Source organism: Micromesistius poutassou (genome assembly GCF_964030765.1).
Source record: "Micromesistius poutassou genome assembly, chromosome: 14".
Taxonomy (NCBI): Eukaryota; Metazoa; Chordata; class Actinopteri; order Gadiformes; family Gadidae; genus Micromesistius; species Micromesistius poutassou.
In genome coordinates, this window is record NC_140284.1 from 15,518,165 (window position 1) to 15,534,647 (window position 16,483).

At 51.7% G+C, this 16,483-nt stretch overlaps 1 protein-coding gene across 1 annotated transcript in view; it reads left to right on the forward strand.

The window, feature by feature from the left end:
- The window catches only part of baz2bb (bromodomain adjacent to zinc finger domain, 2Bb), a 51,754-nt gene that overhangs the window by 22,262 nt on the left and 13,009 nt on the right, over positions 1 to 16,483 (forward strand). The window contains exons 4-22 of the mRNA XM_084478245.1: positions 1,992 to 2,183; positions 3,376 to 3,528; positions 3,863 to 4,026; positions 4,107 to 4,289; positions 4,539 to 5,117; positions 5,617 to 6,019; positions 6,538 to 6,822; positions 7,904 to 7,964; positions 8,249 to 8,357; positions 8,458 to 8,559; positions 8,753 to 8,960; positions 9,272 to 9,364; positions 10,220 to 10,281; positions 11,087 to 11,152; positions 13,458 to 13,523; positions 13,883 to 13,927; positions 14,325 to 14,357; positions 15,422 to 15,487; positions 15,756 to 15,896. Of these exons, the coding sequence (XP_084334371.1) occupies positions 1,992 to 2,183; positions 3,376 to 3,528; positions 3,863 to 4,026; positions 4,107 to 4,289; positions 4,539 to 5,117; positions 5,617 to 6,019; positions 6,538 to 6,822; positions 7,904 to 7,964; positions 8,249 to 8,357; positions 8,458 to 8,559; positions 8,753 to 8,960; positions 9,272 to 9,364; positions 10,220 to 10,281; positions 11,087 to 11,152; positions 13,458 to 13,523; positions 13,883 to 13,927; positions 14,325 to 14,357; positions 15,422 to 15,487; positions 15,756 to 15,896 (3,011 nt within the window). The remainder of the gene's footprint in view (positions 1 to 1,991; positions 2,184 to 3,375; positions 3,529 to 3,862; positions 4,027 to 4,106; positions 4,290 to 4,538; positions 5,118 to 5,616; positions 6,020 to 6,537; positions 6,823 to 7,903; positions 7,965 to 8,248; positions 8,358 to 8,457; positions 8,560 to 8,752; positions 8,961 to 9,271; positions 9,365 to 10,219; positions 10,282 to 11,086; positions 11,153 to 13,457; positions 13,524 to 13,882; positions 13,928 to 14,324; positions 14,358 to 15,421; positions 15,488 to 15,755; positions 15,897 to 16,483) is intronic.

The window sequence follows — 16,483 nt, forward strand, 5'->3', positions numbered from 1 at the left end:
CTTTTCTTTTTAACGAATATAAAACAGTAGTCCCTCCTGGCTGCCTGCAAAGTGTACGCCGGTTGCTATGCAACACCCTGTAGCGTCCTTCAGAGAGAAGGCTAGGCTAGAGACGGTAGCTTGGTTCGCCGGCAATTTAGCCTACTATGGAGTTCACTCACTGTGTGCCTATTGCTTTACAACATTTCCACCCTCTCCAGCAATCAACATGTTTTTAGGCTTCAGTGAACTATGCTATTGCTTTTATATATAAATAAACAACAGTTCAAGTTAGGCGTGGAGTGATACTGAACTCTGTAAACTGAATGGGCGTCATAGCTGTGTGTATATGCTCAATATACAGTTGGGAACCAATCAGATCGCTTGATTTAAGCCACCCATTTTATAAACAGCTTTAGAACACGGCTCTTCTCAATGATGTGGAACGCTCTGTTCACTTGCATGGGCCTTCCCGACTTCCGGCGTTCAATTATTTTTCAATAATGACCACTTTCAAGGAAAGTGGATTTTTTCACGTCTTTCGTATCACTCCGCAAGTAGTCTGCTAACTTATCAACCGCAGCGGATTCAGTTGCTAAGCGACGTCAACGTCTTTGGTGGACTATTTCTCTGCTGATCAACACTATGAATGCTGGTAACAAATAAATTGTTAAAAGACACAATGTGTGAAGTTATTTTTTCGTTTTGGCAAGTAGCCGTGTAATAAGGAGGATAGCTGTGTAATAAGCCGGTCATTATCTATACATTATCCCTTACATAATTCTGATCATGGCTCTAGTGCTGTCCTCATTAAGAGGTGAGGTCCCTTGCTTTAATTGGTCTTGAGACGGACCACAAGCTGAGGCTCATGCAGCAGGACGTGAGGGGGCCCATCTCAACACGGCCTCTAACCTCATCCTACCAACAGCCCACCTCAACACGGCCTCTAACCTCATCCTACCAACAGCCCACCTCAACACGGCCTCTAACCTCATCCTACCAACAGGCCACTTCAACACGGCCTCTAACTTCATCCTACCAACAGCCCACCTCAACACGGCCTCTAACCTCATCCTACCAACAGGCCACCTCAACACGGCCTCTAACCTCATCCTACCAACAGCCCTCCTCCCTGTTCCTCACTCACCACTCAACTTTAGGGACGGTCTGGATATTTAACGGAGCAGTGATTCATCTTTCAAGACGCCAGGTTTTGTGGCACTGTGAATCACCTGACACACATGCGTCAAAGCAGAACTGCTTAGACAAGCTGTTTGTGAAAGTTTTTGTGTGTCTGATATATGTTGTGTCACCGGCTGCCTCGCCGGGAGGGGAATGCATTAGTCTAGCGCTGACAGTGAAACTCTTCTGTTGCTCGCGCTCATTCCCAGACAACATGTCTCAGACAGCTTGTTTTATCTCACCACCGTACAGCCCAGGAGCTGTGTGTGGCTGCTTTATGGGCACTGGAATGATCAGATCCATCCTCCTCAACACCACACTATTCATGTATGTTTCTTATCATTGACACTTTATTTATTAAACATTTTACACCATCTTTATTCTACATTTTCCTGAATGTCTGGAGTTAGTCCAAAGCGTAAGTCTCCTTATTCCTGACTCCCTGATCTTCTTGAGACTCCCTGAGGCCTCAGATCTAAAGCTCCACTAACCAATTAGAATCAGAATCAGATTCTCTTTATTGTCATTGCACATGGTACAATCCAGACGGTGCGATTCACAAACACATTATAAATATATAAGAAAGGTAAAACATCTATATAAACTAAAAGATCAAATATAAAATATACAGATAGCAAATAAGGATAAAAAATGTAGATAAATAATACAGATAAATAGGAATAGCAGCTGAGGTAAACGCAGTGGCACAGTAGTGTTGTCAGATAAATAATACAGATAAATATGTTTAGTGCAAATGGTACATTCAGGATGTTTTAAGGTGCTTGTGAAATGAATAATTGAATGTGAATGTATAATTCTTCCTCCTCCAGGTCCTTTGTTCCAGATGGCCGACCAACCCTTCAACCTGTCCGGGCTCTCCGGCGCCTTCCCGCTCCTCGGCCACCCCGCCTTCGGCCTGTTCGCTGCCGCCGCCGGCTCCGGACGCTCCGAGTTCGGAGGCCTGGGGACTCTTGGCGTGTCCGCTGCCCTGGGGGCCCATCCCCAGCTGGGGGCCTTCCCAGGTGAGACACGCACACGCATCTGACGTGGTGCTTTCTTTGTTCCCTGGTTCCTCAGGATGAGCCACATCCTCAGGTATTGATACCATCCTGTGTTTGAGCTAATGGTGCGTTCCAGATGCCTCGGACACCAGCCTTCCGAGGTCCAAGTGGGGAAATCTCCCAGCTTTCTTGCGGCATTTCTCGGAGGCATGCCCCCTTTTGGTCCCGCCCTCTCGGAATTCTGAGAGTAGACCGAGCTCAGTGATGACGCGCTCAACAAAAATGGCTGCGCCCGTGAAGAGATTTATTTTCTTTGTATTTGTAACACGGTGGTCATTTTAATGTTGATTTTAAATGCTCTCTTACATTGCTACTTTATTCCGGTCACCAATGTATACATTGCATGGTCTTGCTGTGCGTGCAATACAATGTAAAGTTGTGTTGTCCGTTTTCGAGCTGGTTTGCTAAAGAGGCTAATGTAGCTAACAATAACAATGACTAGCCAATGACATGACACGATCACAAAGACGAACGGGAACGCTGTAGTGCTACGAGACAGGAAATTACGTCACAAGTGAAACTCGGAAGGCTGGTGTCCGAGGCATCTAGAACACACCATAACTGCCCAGGGCTCAATGAGCACGGTCACCCAGGGGGGGCCTGAGGCTGGTCTGTGGTCCAGTACCCCACCTAGTACAGCCTCACACGGTGGCCTTCTCCTGGGGCTCTGGATCAGGAGCCGGAGAAGAAGGCCGGCTGTCATCCAGATGGATGTCAGAGCACTGCCTCCGCTGACTGTATCCTCCTGACCGTATCAGAGCTTTGATACAGTATCAGAGCTCCGAAATAGTCAGCTGGGTACAGCTCTGACTGTAGCACTCTGCGTGGTACAAACGGTGCTCAGCGCACTCTAGGACTTAAGGAGAGAAAGAGAGACGTGATTTCAGAGAGCAGATGTCCTCCTGAGCTGCTGTGTTGTTCACGCCTCACGAGGGCCCAGCGAGCGGCGGGTCACAGGGAATCTGTTCTGAGTTTACTATCCTCTCACGTCTGGGAACACAGAGATGAGAGGAGGCTCTGGAACATTCCTCTGCACGAGCTTTGGGGTTCAAAGGCAAACAGCAAACATGAGACCACAGATGAGAGTGCAGCGTTATGGGCCAGACCCACCACACCGTCCGTGGTGGTGACCCAGGTGTGTTGTCGTCCTCAGACTGGTGGCGGGCCTCGGAGACCCGCGGCCTCAGCGCCCTCTTCCACCCCCTCCTGGGGCTGCCCCCCCTGTTCGCCCCCCCCTTCCACAACCACCACTCCTTCCAGCTCGGCCCCGCCCCCAACGGCCGCCCCGCCACCGCTGTTGCTAAGGGTACGTAGCCTGGAGCCATGCTAAAGGTACGTAGCCTGGAGCCATGCTAATGGTATGCTACAGGCCTAGCGTGGAGCTCCTGGGACCATGCTAAAGGTACGCTACAGGCCTAGCCTGGAGCTCCACTTGGTGTCCTTCAGACAGTAGTAAATTGTATAATTGCCCCCCAGGGGGAATACAGAGACATAAAGCCGCCTACCAGCAGGTGTTGGCTTCTTTTTGTATTATACCGTTAAAACCGCACAGCTGACTGAATGACATTGTAATCATTTTTTGAAATGTAACTCTTGTTGTTTGTTTGGGGATAACGCTCCTCCTGTCTCCTGTTCTCCAGGAGTCAGGAGGGCCGTGAACGGGGGGGTGGTCCGCTCCCCCCCGGCTGGGAACAGGGCCCCTCAGCGGGCCCCCGCCCACCGGGCCCCAGCCCACCAGCCCCCCGCCCTGGAGAAGAGCAGGGCGGCCAGGAGCAGCCAGGGGGCCCCGCAGCAGAGAGAGCAGGTCACTATGTGCTCCTCCTCCTCCACCCCCCCCCGGTCCCTCAGGCCTCCTCAGAGCCTGACCCCTGTGGTTTCTCTCAGACGCCGAGCCCAGGCCCGCCACAGTGCGGCAGCATCAGCGGCAGCCAATCGGCTTCTTCCTCGGACAGCTCCAGTGACGACGGAGTGAGCAGCAGTGATCTGGACGACGAAGACGATGAGGAAGAGGACGAGGAGCTGTCCAGCGACAGCGACGACTCAGAGGACGGTCGAGGGAAGCTGAAGGTGTGTGTGTGTGTGTGTGTGCGTGCGTGCGTGCGTGCGTGCGTGCGTGCGTGCGTGCGTGCGTGCGTGCGTGCGTGCGTGCGTGCGTGCGTGCGTGCGTGCGTGCGTGCGTGCGTGCGTGCGTGCGTGCGTGCGTGCGTGCGTGCGTGCGTGCGTGCGTGTGTGTGCGTGCTGGTAGTGGACAGGCCCCCTGCTGCGGGGAGGCTGTTAGAGAGAGCTGAGATGACCCCCTGTCCTCCTCTTCCTCAGCACCCCCATCGGGGGCCCACCCCCGCTCAGGGGCCCTCCGCCGCTCAGGGGCCCACCCCGGAGAAGAAGAGGAAGAGGGCGTCTGAAGGAGAGGAGACGCGTGGCAGGAAGAGGTCTTCTTCCTCCTTCCTACCCCAGTCTTCTTCCCAGGCCACCGCAGGGCTCTTCCCCCGGACCAGGGAGCAGGAGCAGGAGCAGGAGGAGGCGACGCAGCACACCACTGTTATCCAGGCCACCAGATTGACCGCCGGTCACATGCCTCCAGCGATGGTTCCGGCCCCCCACAGAGAGACCTCTGCCGGGCCCCCCTGGACCTCTTCCACACCCCCGTCTGCCCACCGCTCCTCCCCGATGCACTTGGCTCTCTCCTCCTCGCCCACGACCCTGTCTCACCCCTCGTCACCCACGCCTCCCTCGGCCCCCTCCTCCCCAGCGCCCCCGTCCTGCTCCTCCCCCCAGCCCCCCACCACCTCCCCCTCACACAGAGCCAGGACTCAGACCCAGCTCATCCAGCACCCGAGGGTGGGCCGTGGAGCCTTCCCCCACGAGGCCTCACTCCAGGCCTTCACCCTGCAGCAGGTGAGGAGGCCAGCCATGGGGGGATTAACGTGCAGCTCACATACAGCAGGGTCTTGTTTCAGCTGATTTAGTTTGAAGCAGATGTCAGTCCAGCTCTGTTAGCATGTGAGGATGTATGTCGTTGTTGACCATCATTGTTGCTGTCAATACGGTGAGACATAGGCCTATCCACCGGAGATGTCTAATGACCATCTCGCCTGCTTGTGTGGCAAGACTAGGAATTACCTTGCTGGATTTAAACACTTCTGTTTAACTCTTAATATGACCTTCCACTGTTCTTCATTGATAAATACTCTAATGTCGATACAACACTGAAAAACACTCAAATATTGGAAATAAGTATTGTCTAAAAAAGGCCTAGTTATAAAGCACCTCAGTAACCTTTCAGCCGAGCCCAATCCCAGAATCACACCTCCGTCCCAGCATGCACTGCGAGCGCAGCGCCGTGAATAATGAACAGCTTGATTGTTTCCTGTCCGTCCAGCCCTTTCTCCCCCAGGACTCCTCCAGGCGGGCCTCCCTGGGCTCCAACAGAGGTCTGAGGGGGCGGCCTGCGTCCCCGCCCCCCTCCCCCTGGAGCCACACCAACCTGTTCCTGAGTCCGCTAACCAACGGCACCCTGGATGCCCCCCTGGCCCTCATCACCCGGCCCCGCCCGCCGGAGCCCCTCCCCCTGCCGGTGAACCTCTGCACCGGGCCCCGGAGGACCCCCCTCACCTCCTCCAGAGCCCCCACCTCGTCCGCCGTGGCCCACGGGCCCAGGAGGGACGGCCGTTCGGTTCCCACGGATACGGCACTCAGGAGCACGGAGTCGGACATCACCAGCAGCAAGGACTCTGAGGACTCCCTGGGGGAGGACGAGGAGGAGGACGACGAAGAGGACGAGGACGGAAGCCTGTCAGGTGGGTTTATACACACACCGTCTTCAGCCTGTTGGTGGCTTTAATATACACACACCGTCTTCAGCCTGTTGGTGGCTTTAATATACACACACCGTCTTCAGCCTGTCGGTGGCTTTAATACACACCCCGTCTTTAGCCTGTTGGTGGCTTTAATACACACACTGTCCTCAGCCTGTCAGGTGGGTTTATACACACACCGTCTTCAGCCTGTTGGTGGCTTTAATACACACACCACCTTCAGCCTGTCTGTGGCTTTAATACACACACCGTCTTCAGCCTGTCGGTGGCGTTAATACACACACCGTCTTCAGCCTGTTGGTGGCTTTAATACACACACCACCTTCAGTCTCATGCAGGTCACTGCAGGTCACTGCAGGTCACTGCAGGTCCAGGCACTCTGAAGCGCTGCTTCTAAAGGGCCGGGACCATCGATGGCTCCGAGAGGAATGTTAACCAGACCGTGTAGATTCATCTCCTGCCTCCCCCTCTCTCCCTCCTCTCTCCCTCTCTCCCCCCAGAGTCGGACAGCAATCTGGAGAGCGACTCGGACGGCTCGGAGGACGACCCCAAGGAGCGGGGGGGGACGGAGACGGACGTGGAGAGACCCCCTCCCAAACTGAGCCACTCCCTGTTCTGTCCCTCCTCCTCCTCCGGCCTCTCCTCCAGCTTCTCCCCCCTCAACCTCCAGCTCATCAACCCCCACGACCCGCTGCGCCGGGGCCTGGAGAGCCCAGCCCCGGGGCCCCCTGCTGGGGCTCTGACCTACAGCCCCCCCACCTCCTCCACCTCCTCCACCGCTCCTGGTAACTAACCTCTCAGACCTACAGCCCCCCCACCTCCTCCTCCTCCTCCTCCTGGTAACTAACCTCTCTGACCTACAGCCCCCCCACCTCCTCCTCCTCCTTGTAACTAACCTCTCTGACTTACAGCCCCCCCACCTCCTCCTCCTCCTCCTGGTAACTAACCTCTCTGACCTACAGCCCCCCCACCTCCTCCTCCTCCTCCTCCTCCTCCTCCTGGTAACTAACCTCTCTGACCTACAGCCCCCCCACCTTCTCCTCCTCCTCCTCCTCCTCCTGGTAACTAACCTCTCTGACCTACAGCCCCCCCACCTCCTCCTCCTCCTCCTCCTCTCCTCCTGGTAACTAACCTCTCTGACCTACAGCCCCCCCACCTCCTCCTCCTCCTCCTCTTCTCCTCCTGGTAACTAACTTCTCTGACCTACAGCCCCCCCACCTCCTCCTCCTCCTCCTCCTCCTCCTGGTAACTAACCTCTCTGACCTACAGCCCCCCCACCTCCTCCTCCTCCTCCTCCTCTCCTCCTGGTAACTAACTTCTCTGACCTACAGCCCCCCCACCTCCTCCTCCTCATCCACCGCTCCTGGTAACTAACCTCTCTGACCTACAGCCCCCCCACCTCCTCCTCCTCCTCCTCCTCCTCTCCTCCTGGTAACTAACCTGTCTGACCTACAGCCCCCCCACCTCCTCCTCCTCCTCCTGGTAACTAACCTCTCTGACCTACAGCCCCCCCACCTCCTCCTCCTCCTCCTCCTCCTGGTAACTTACCTCTCTGACCTACAGCCCCCCCACCTCCTCCTCCTCCTCCTGGTAACTAACCTCTCTGACCTACAGCCCCCCCACCTCCTCCTCCTCCTCCTCCTCCTCTCCTCCTGGTCGCCCATGAAGTGATGGAACACTTTAATACTGCTCCGGTCATAGAACCAGGATCATTCAAAGAAACACAAACATTGATGATAATAAGATGATAATAGTGTGTTTGATGAGGTCTGATCTCTCAGTAGACGGTGAACGAGTGGCCCAGTGGAACGGGCAGGTGTACCCTCGTGCCGTAGAGGAGTGTTTCATGTGTCCGTTTGTCTCCAGGACCAGGGAGGAGGAGGAGGGTGACTGACGAGCAGGTCCTCAGAGTTCCTCTTCAGTTCGGGTAAGACCACTCTCACGTAGACACAGCATCACAGGGCCACACAGGGCCGTGGCTTATGCTAACTACCCAAAGGGTCTCGGTCGCCCCGTGGAGCTCCACCCCCTGATCTGACTTGTTGACACAATACGATAATCCATCCCAGAGCCGTCTGGTAGCAGGTGTGACCTTGGGTGTGACTCTGGGTCTCACCCTGGGTCTCACCCTGGGTGTGACCCTGGGTGTGACCCTGGGTCTGACCCTGGGTGTGACCCTGGGTGTGACCCCGGGTCTGACTGGTGTTCCAGGTGGCAGAGGGAGACCCGTATCCGGGCGGTGGGGGGGCGGCTGCAGGGAGAGGTGGCCTACTACGCCCCCTGTGGCAAGAAGCTCCGGCAGTACCCAGATGTCATGAAGGTAGGGAACCTCCTCGTCTGGTTTCAACACCACGATACTTCAACACTGTACTGCAGCACTCTGATGATGGGGACTCATCTGTTTCCTTCTACTCTTCTAGTACCTCTCCAGGAACGCCATCACACAGATCACACGAGACAACTTTAGCTTCAGCACCAAAATCAGAGTGGGGGACTTCTACCAAGTGAGGGAAGGACCACAGGTACGTTCTGCCTTCAGTCTTTAGTCCGATTTTAGAGTCAGTGTGTTCCTCCTGGCCCCAGGGCTTACAGTCAGTGTGTTCCTCCTGGCCCCAGGGCTTACAGTCAGTGTGTTCCTCCTGGCCCCAGGGCTTACAGTCAGTGTGTTCCTCCTGGCCCCAGGGCTAACAGTCAGTGTGTTCCTCCTGGCCCCAGGGCTCCCAGTGGTTCCTGCTGGGAGAGGAGCAGGTCGCTCCGTGCATCGTGGCCATGGACGGGAGGCGGAGTCGGCAGGGCCAGACAGACCCGGGGCCCGGGGCCCAGCCTGGGGGGGGCGGCAGGGAGGGGCCACCCCCCCGCCACGGAAACAACCACCTCCAGGACGCCAGCGGAGCTAAACTCCTACGCAAACTAGAAGCCCAAGGTACGCCTCATAGAACCAACCAGAAGGTACCCTATAGAACCAACCAGAAGGTACCCTATAGAACCAACCAGAAGGTACCCTATAGAACCAACCAGAAGGTATCCTATAGAACCAACAGAAGGTACCCTATAGAACCAACCAGAAGCAGAATGAACCAAGGATCTGAACCTGGGGTTAGGGGTGCAGCCTGTGACCTCTGACCCCAGGAGGCTGGTGATGGGTTAGGGGTGCAGCTTGTGACCTCTGACCCCAGGAGGCTGGTGATGGGTTAGGGGTGCAGCCTGTGACCTCTGACCCCTTGTCCTTTGCAGAGATCGCTCGGCAGGCCACTCAGATCAAGGTGATGAGGAAGCTGGAGAAGCAGGCAGTGGCCCGGGCCGCCAAGGAGGCCCGGAGACAGCAAGGTAGGCCCAGGTTCTGTTGTTCCATCACCACTCCCACACATCTCACTGAGGAAAGCCCAACATCAGGAACCCGTCAGTGAACACAGTGGAACCAGTCAGTGAACACGGTGGAACCAGTTAGTGAACACAGTGGAACCAGTCAGTGAACAGGGTGGAACCTGTCAGTGAACACAGTGGAACCAGTCAGTGAACAGGGTGGAACCAGTCAGTGAACACGGTGGAACCAGTTAGTGAACACAGTGGAACCAGTCAGTGAACAGGGTGGAACCAGTCAGTGAACACGGTGGAACCAGTTAGTGAACACAGTGGAACCAGTTAGTGAACACAGTGGAACCAGTCAGTGAACAGGGTGGAACCGGTCAGTGAACAGGGTGGAACCAGTTAGTGAACACAGTGGAACCAGTCAGTGAACACGGTGGAACCAGTTAGTGAACACAGTGGAACCAGTTAGTGAACACAGTGGAACCAGTTAGTGAACACAGTGGAACCAGTCAGTGAACAGGGTGGAACCAGTCAGTGAACACAGTGGAACCAGTCAGTGAACACAGTGGAACCGGTCAGTGAACAGGGTGGAACCGGTCAGTGAACACGGTGGAACCGGTCAGTGAACAGGGTGGAACCGGTCAGTGAACAGGGTGGAACCGGTCAGTGAACACGGTGGAACCGGTCAGTGAACAGGGTGGAACCGGTCAGTGAACACGGTGGAACCGGTCAGTGAACAGGGTGGAACCGGTCAGTGAACAGGGTGGAACCGGTCAGTGAACACGGTGGAACCGGTCAGTGAACAGGGTGGAACCAGTCAGTGAACATGGTGGAACCGGTTTGTGAACATGGTGGAACCGGTTTGTGTTCCAGCGGTCCTGGCTGGAGAGGAGAGGAGGAAGAGGAGGGAGCAGATGAAGATTCAGAAGCAGCAGGTGAGACTTTCACTTCCTGTTTGACAGGAAGTCTGTTTTCATGCTGTGACCATCTGTCTGACCATCTGTGTATATATATATATATATATATATATATATATATATATTAGTGCTGTCAGTTAAATGCGTTATTAACAGCGTTAACGCAAACCCATTTTAACGGCGTATATTTTTTATCGCGAGATTAATGTTAATGTAAATATTATAATTACCTAACCCTTTTATTGATGGACAGTGTTACATTGTTTGAGAGATTATTTGCTCCAAGTGTGAATGACTGCTCCAAGTGAGAGTAGTGTGAAATTGAACACTACAGTATATGGCAATGTTGTTTTCAATAAAAAAAACATTTGCACAAAGCAAGCCAATCCATTTTTCCATGTTGATAAGAGCATTAAAAGGAGAAAAAATTACAGGACAAAAAGAAATCAAGGGACATTTAGAATTGATAAAAATGTGCGATGAATTGTGATTAACCGCAAGTTAACTATGACATTAATGTGATAAATCACGATTAAATATTTTAATCGTTTGACAGCACTAATATATATATATATATATATATATATATATATATATATATATATATATATATATATATATATATATATATATATATGCATGTGTATATATATAATACATGATATACATAAAATACATAAAAATTTGTATATTATATAAACATGTGTATATATAAAATGCACGTGTATAAACTGTATGATCACTGTTTGATGCTCTTGTAAAATGCAAAGATTAAAGATGCTTACCTTTTCTCTTCTGCACACACACACACACACACACACAGGAGAAGATGCAGCGTGTTCAGCAGATTCGGGTGGAGAAGGAACTGCGTGCTCAGCACATTCTGGAGGTAGGTCCTGGAAGGAAGAGCTGTGCTCTTCAAAGGGTTCCTGAACACCACCACAGCCGATGGCAACCTTATGTAACGCACCTTTGGTTGCTTGGTTACTGATGCTTTATTGTTATTTAATTATTTGTTATAAAACGGGCGGCTTAAATCAAGCGATCTGATTGGTTCCTAACTGTTGTATAATGAGCGTATACACACAGCTATGACGTTGAATCAGTTTAGAGTTCCGTATCACTCCGCGCCTAACTTGAACTGTTGTTTATTTATATATAAAAGCAATAGCATAGTTCACCGAAGCCTAAAAATATGTTGATTGATGGAGAGGGTGGAAATGTTGTAAAGCAATGGCACACTGTGAGTGAACTGCTCGATAGTAGGCTACATTGCCGGCAAACCGAGCTACCGTCTCTAGCCTTCTCTCTGAAGGACGCTACAGTGTGTTGCATAGCAACCGCCGTACACTTTGCAGGCAGCCAGGAGGGACTACTTTTTTGTATTCGTCAAAAAAATGCTTTTCCGACCTCGTTTTTTCAAAATTGAGAGTGTCTATAACGACCACAGTTAAGGGGGTCGCCGTCCCTCCGCTGCGCGTCGGGACAGACAACACCCCTTAACTGTGGTATAATGAGCACATTCCACAGCCTGTCGTGATCTATTGCTTAATTATAAAACGGGGGGCCTAAATCAAGCGATCTGATTGGTTCCCAACCGTTGTATATTGAGCGTATACACACAGCTATGACGCCCGTTCAGTTTACAGAGTCCAGTATCACTCCGCGCCTAACTTGAACTGTTGTTTATTTATATATAAAAGCGATAGCATAGTTCACTGAAGCCTAAAAAAAGCCTGTAAAGCAATAGGCACACGGTCGCCGGCAATTTAGCCTTCTAAATTGCTAAATTGCCGGCGAACCAAGCTACCGTCTCTACCGTCTCTAGCCTTCTCTCTGAAGGACGCTAGTGTGTTGCATAGCAACCGCCGTACACTTTGCCGGCAGCCAGGAGGGACTACTTTTCTGTATTCGTTAAAAAAAATGCTTTTCCGACTTTCTAGCTTTTTCAAAATTGAGGGTGTCTATGACTTTAATTTCGCCATATTTACGTAACCGTTTTATAAAAGCAATAGATCACTTCAGTCAGTGATATACGGTCATTATACCACAGTGAAGGGGGTCGCCGCCCCTCCGCTGCGCGTCGGGACGGACAACGCCCCTTAACTGTGGTATAATGAGCGTATACCACGGCCTGTCGTGATCTATTGCTTAATTGAACAATAGGCAACAGAATATTTAAGATAGTTGTGCCCTTGGATTGTAAGCAGTGTTATTGGCATGGGGCCAACAGGAGCTAGGGGTAACCCACGGTAACCCCCATGATACCATACACCCGTCCTGCTAGGCGTTACTGCAGTAACCTACACACACGTCCTGCTAGGGGTCCCCACGGTAACCCACACCACACCATACACACGTCCTGCTAGGGGTCCCCACGGTAACCCACACCACACCATACACACGTCCTGCTAGGGGTCACCACGGTAACCCACATCACACACACGTCCTGCTAGGGGTCACCACGGTAACCCCCACACACATCCTGCTAGGGGTCACCACGGTAACCCACACACACATCCTGCTAGGGGTCACCACAGTAACCCACACACACATCCTGCTAGGGGTTACCACGGTAGTCCACACACACATCATGCTAGGGGTCACCACAGTAACACACACACATCCTGCTAGGGGTTACCGCGGTAACCCACACACACATCCTGCTAGGGGTTACCACGGTAACCCACACACACATCCTGCTGCCCCCCCTCTGACTGCGCTGCATCAGGAAATAAATAGAAATAATGACATAACCGCACAATTATAGAATATGTTAAGTTTGACATTATCAGCTCCGCCACTGGCTGTGTGGGACCTTTGAGGAAACGGCTCCCAATGGTTTGGTTTAAAAAAACACCATCAATCAGGGAAATATCAATCATGTGATTATGAACAGTCTATCCTTTATGTTTGAATATGAACTGTTTATCCTTTATGTTTGATTATGAACTGTTTATTTAAGTCAAGTTTCTATTCCTCTTCTTATGAAACTATGTAATCAAGAGAATGAATCAAGATCAAATGAGTCAACTCACTCCAATTAATGAGAGGCATTATATCATTACACATTCATGAAGTGTGAGGATACGAGCGCAGTGTGCAGAGCCTAGACCCTACCTTGATGACTCTGGGAGCTGGGCGCTGCTCCACACCTCGTGTGCTGAGCCTAAAGACCTGTTCTGCATGCACAGGAGAGAAGGAACAGGAAGGCGGAAGCGGCCAATGCCAAGGTAGAGGAGGCTGAGAGACGGAGCAAGGTCAGTGTGGAGCGGGGACCCCCAGAGCCCTGCTCCCCCTCACCGGGGACCAGCCCCCCATGTCATGTTCACCCATCACCCGGTCGTAAGGTCGTCCCGGCACTGCCTCTCTCCGCCCCGGGAGACACCCGTTACCATGGCTACCAGTGTCATCACCAGCAGCCTCTCTGCGAGAAACCAATGAGTAGCCTTCCATTTTCACCCGGACTCCGACCACCCCCCCAGTAGCCAATCAGATCAGCTGTATAGAACATGGTTGCCTGTCTGTGATTGTAATGTCCATCCATGTGTCATGTGTGTGTGTTTGAACCAATGAGAGGGCATGTGATGTGATATGTAAAGTGTTTCTATTTCCACAGGAGAAGGAGGTGCGGAGACAGCAGGCCGTGGTACTGAAGCACCAGGTAGGAGGCACACCTGTACCCCCCAGGTAGAGACACACCTGTACCCCCCCCAGGTAGAGACACACCTGTACCCCCCCCAGGTAGAGACACACCTGTACCCCCCAGGTAGAAGACACACCTGTACCCCCCCAGGTAGAGACACACCTGTACCCCCCAGGTTGAGACACACCTGTACCCCCCCCAGGTAGAGACACACCTGTACCCCCCTGTCCCCTGAATACTGCAAGTATTGCAGTATATAATACTCTGGAAGTCTTCTGTTTTTTATTGGCCTATATTCTTTTCCCCAGAGCTGGCAGCTGTGCTGGGGCTTTAGATATTTTGTTTTTCTCTCACTGAAATTTCACTTTTTGTCTCATTTTCTCCTCTGTTATTCTTTGACCTCTCTTTCTGCCAGGAATTGGAGAGGCATAGACTAGATATGGTATGGGTATGTTGTTTCTCCCTTCATCTTCATCGCTGCACGCTGTCACCAATGGTGGTCCTCATGGCATCACACCTAGCCTAGCGCTGGCATCAATGCTGCTCATCATAGAATTACACCTAGCCTAGCGCTGGCATCAATGGTGGTCATCATAGCATCACACCTAGCCTAGCGCTGGCATCAATGGTGGTCATCGTCAGTGTTGGGAAAGTTCACTTTCTACATGAACTAGTTCAAAGTTCAGTTCACAAATTTAAAAATGAACTAGTTCAGTTCATAATTCAAAATATTGAACTAAGTTCACAGTTCCAAAACTGAACTAGTTCATAGTTCTTTTTTGTTATGTTGCTGCAAGCTATTATTTCGGAACCGACGCTCTCTCAGTTTAACTTCGTTCAATAGGGTGCCAGCTTACTATAGAGCCTTCCAGGCGAAAACCCAGCTAAAACACACCGTAAACAGGCCTTAAAGGACAATTCCGGTATTTTGATATAACATTGAGCCTTTCTGGTTTGTCCAGGATGAAATAGAGTGGTTGAATCCTATCAAAAATTCCTCACTTTGACAATTTGAAACTCATAACGTACCAAACCCACACACACTATTATTACATTATTACACATTATTCCAGTATTATTATTCCATTATTCTAGTTAATATTGTTTATTAACTTCAATGATGGACCAGATTTCACAAGAGAGACATTCTCTTTAACTCTGGAACCCCTGGTCTCCCCCCACACTGGGCTGGGACCCCCGGTCCTCTGAACCTCACTAGACCCCCTCTGAACCTCACTAGACCCCCTCTGAACCTCACTAGACCCCATCTGAACCTCACTAGACCCCCTCTGAACCTCACTAGACGCATGCTCCGCACGCCACCGTGCACGCGCGTGTGTGTGTGTGCCCGTGTGTGTGCCCACGAGTGTGTGCCCGCGAGTGTGTGCCCACGAGTGTGTGCCCGTGAGTGTGTGTGTGTGTGTGTGTGTGTGTGTGTGTGTGCCCGTGTGTGTGTGTGTGTGTGTGTGTGGTCTTCAGCACCTGTCTTAGTGAGCTTGTCTGTCTCCCCAGGAGAGGGAGAGACGCAGGCAGCATCTCATGCTCATGAAGGCGTTGGAGGCTCGCAAGAAAGTGGAGGTGAGTCAATCCTCAGAAACGGCCCCCCCTGCTGGCTCCATCAAGCCCCTCTTTTTAAATCAACCTTTAAGGTTGAGCAAAGCAATTTGCTGTGGAAATGTTCCAATTATTTCTAGGCAAGTCCTTAAGTCTCAAATTGTGCAAATTGAGAACACCATAATCCTCTACTCAAGACCCACACGCACACGTGCATACACACACACACACACGCTCACACACACACACACACTCACACACACACCCACGCTGTTGACTGTGCGGGCTGCAGGAGCGGGAGCGTGTGAAGCAGGAGAAGAAGGATGAGAAGCGTCTGAACAAGGAGAGGAGGCTGGAGCTGAGGAGGCTGGAGCTGGAGAAGGCCAAGGAGCTCAAGAAGCCCAACGAAGACATGTGCCTCGCAGACCACAAGGTAGTAGAGTCTAGCAGACCATAAGGTAGTAGACTCTGTCTACCATAAGGTAGTAGAGTCTGTCTAGCAGACCATAAGGTAGTAGACTCTGTCTACCATAAGGTAGTAGACTGTCTAACAGACCATAAGGTAGTAGAGTCTGTCTAACAGACCATAAGGTAGTAGAGTCTGTCTAACAGACCATAAGGTAGTAGAGTCTGTCTAGCACACCATAAGGTAGTCGACTGTCTAACAGACCATAAGGTAGTAGAGTCTGTCTAACAGACCATAAGGTAGTAGAGTCTGTCTACCATAAGGTAGTAGAGTCTGTCTACCATAAGGTAGTAGAGTCTGTCTAGCACACCATAAGGTAGTAGACTTTGTCTACCATAAGGTAGTCGACTGTCTAACAGACCATAAGGTAGTAGAGTCTGTCTAACAGACCATAAGGTAGTAGAGTCTGTCTAACAGACCATAAGGTAGTAGAGTCTGTCTAACAGACCATAAGGTAGTAGAGTCTGTCTAACAGACCATAAGGTAGTCGACTCTGTCTAACAGACCTTAAGGTAGTAGAGTCTGTCTAACAGACCATAAGGTAGTCGACTCTG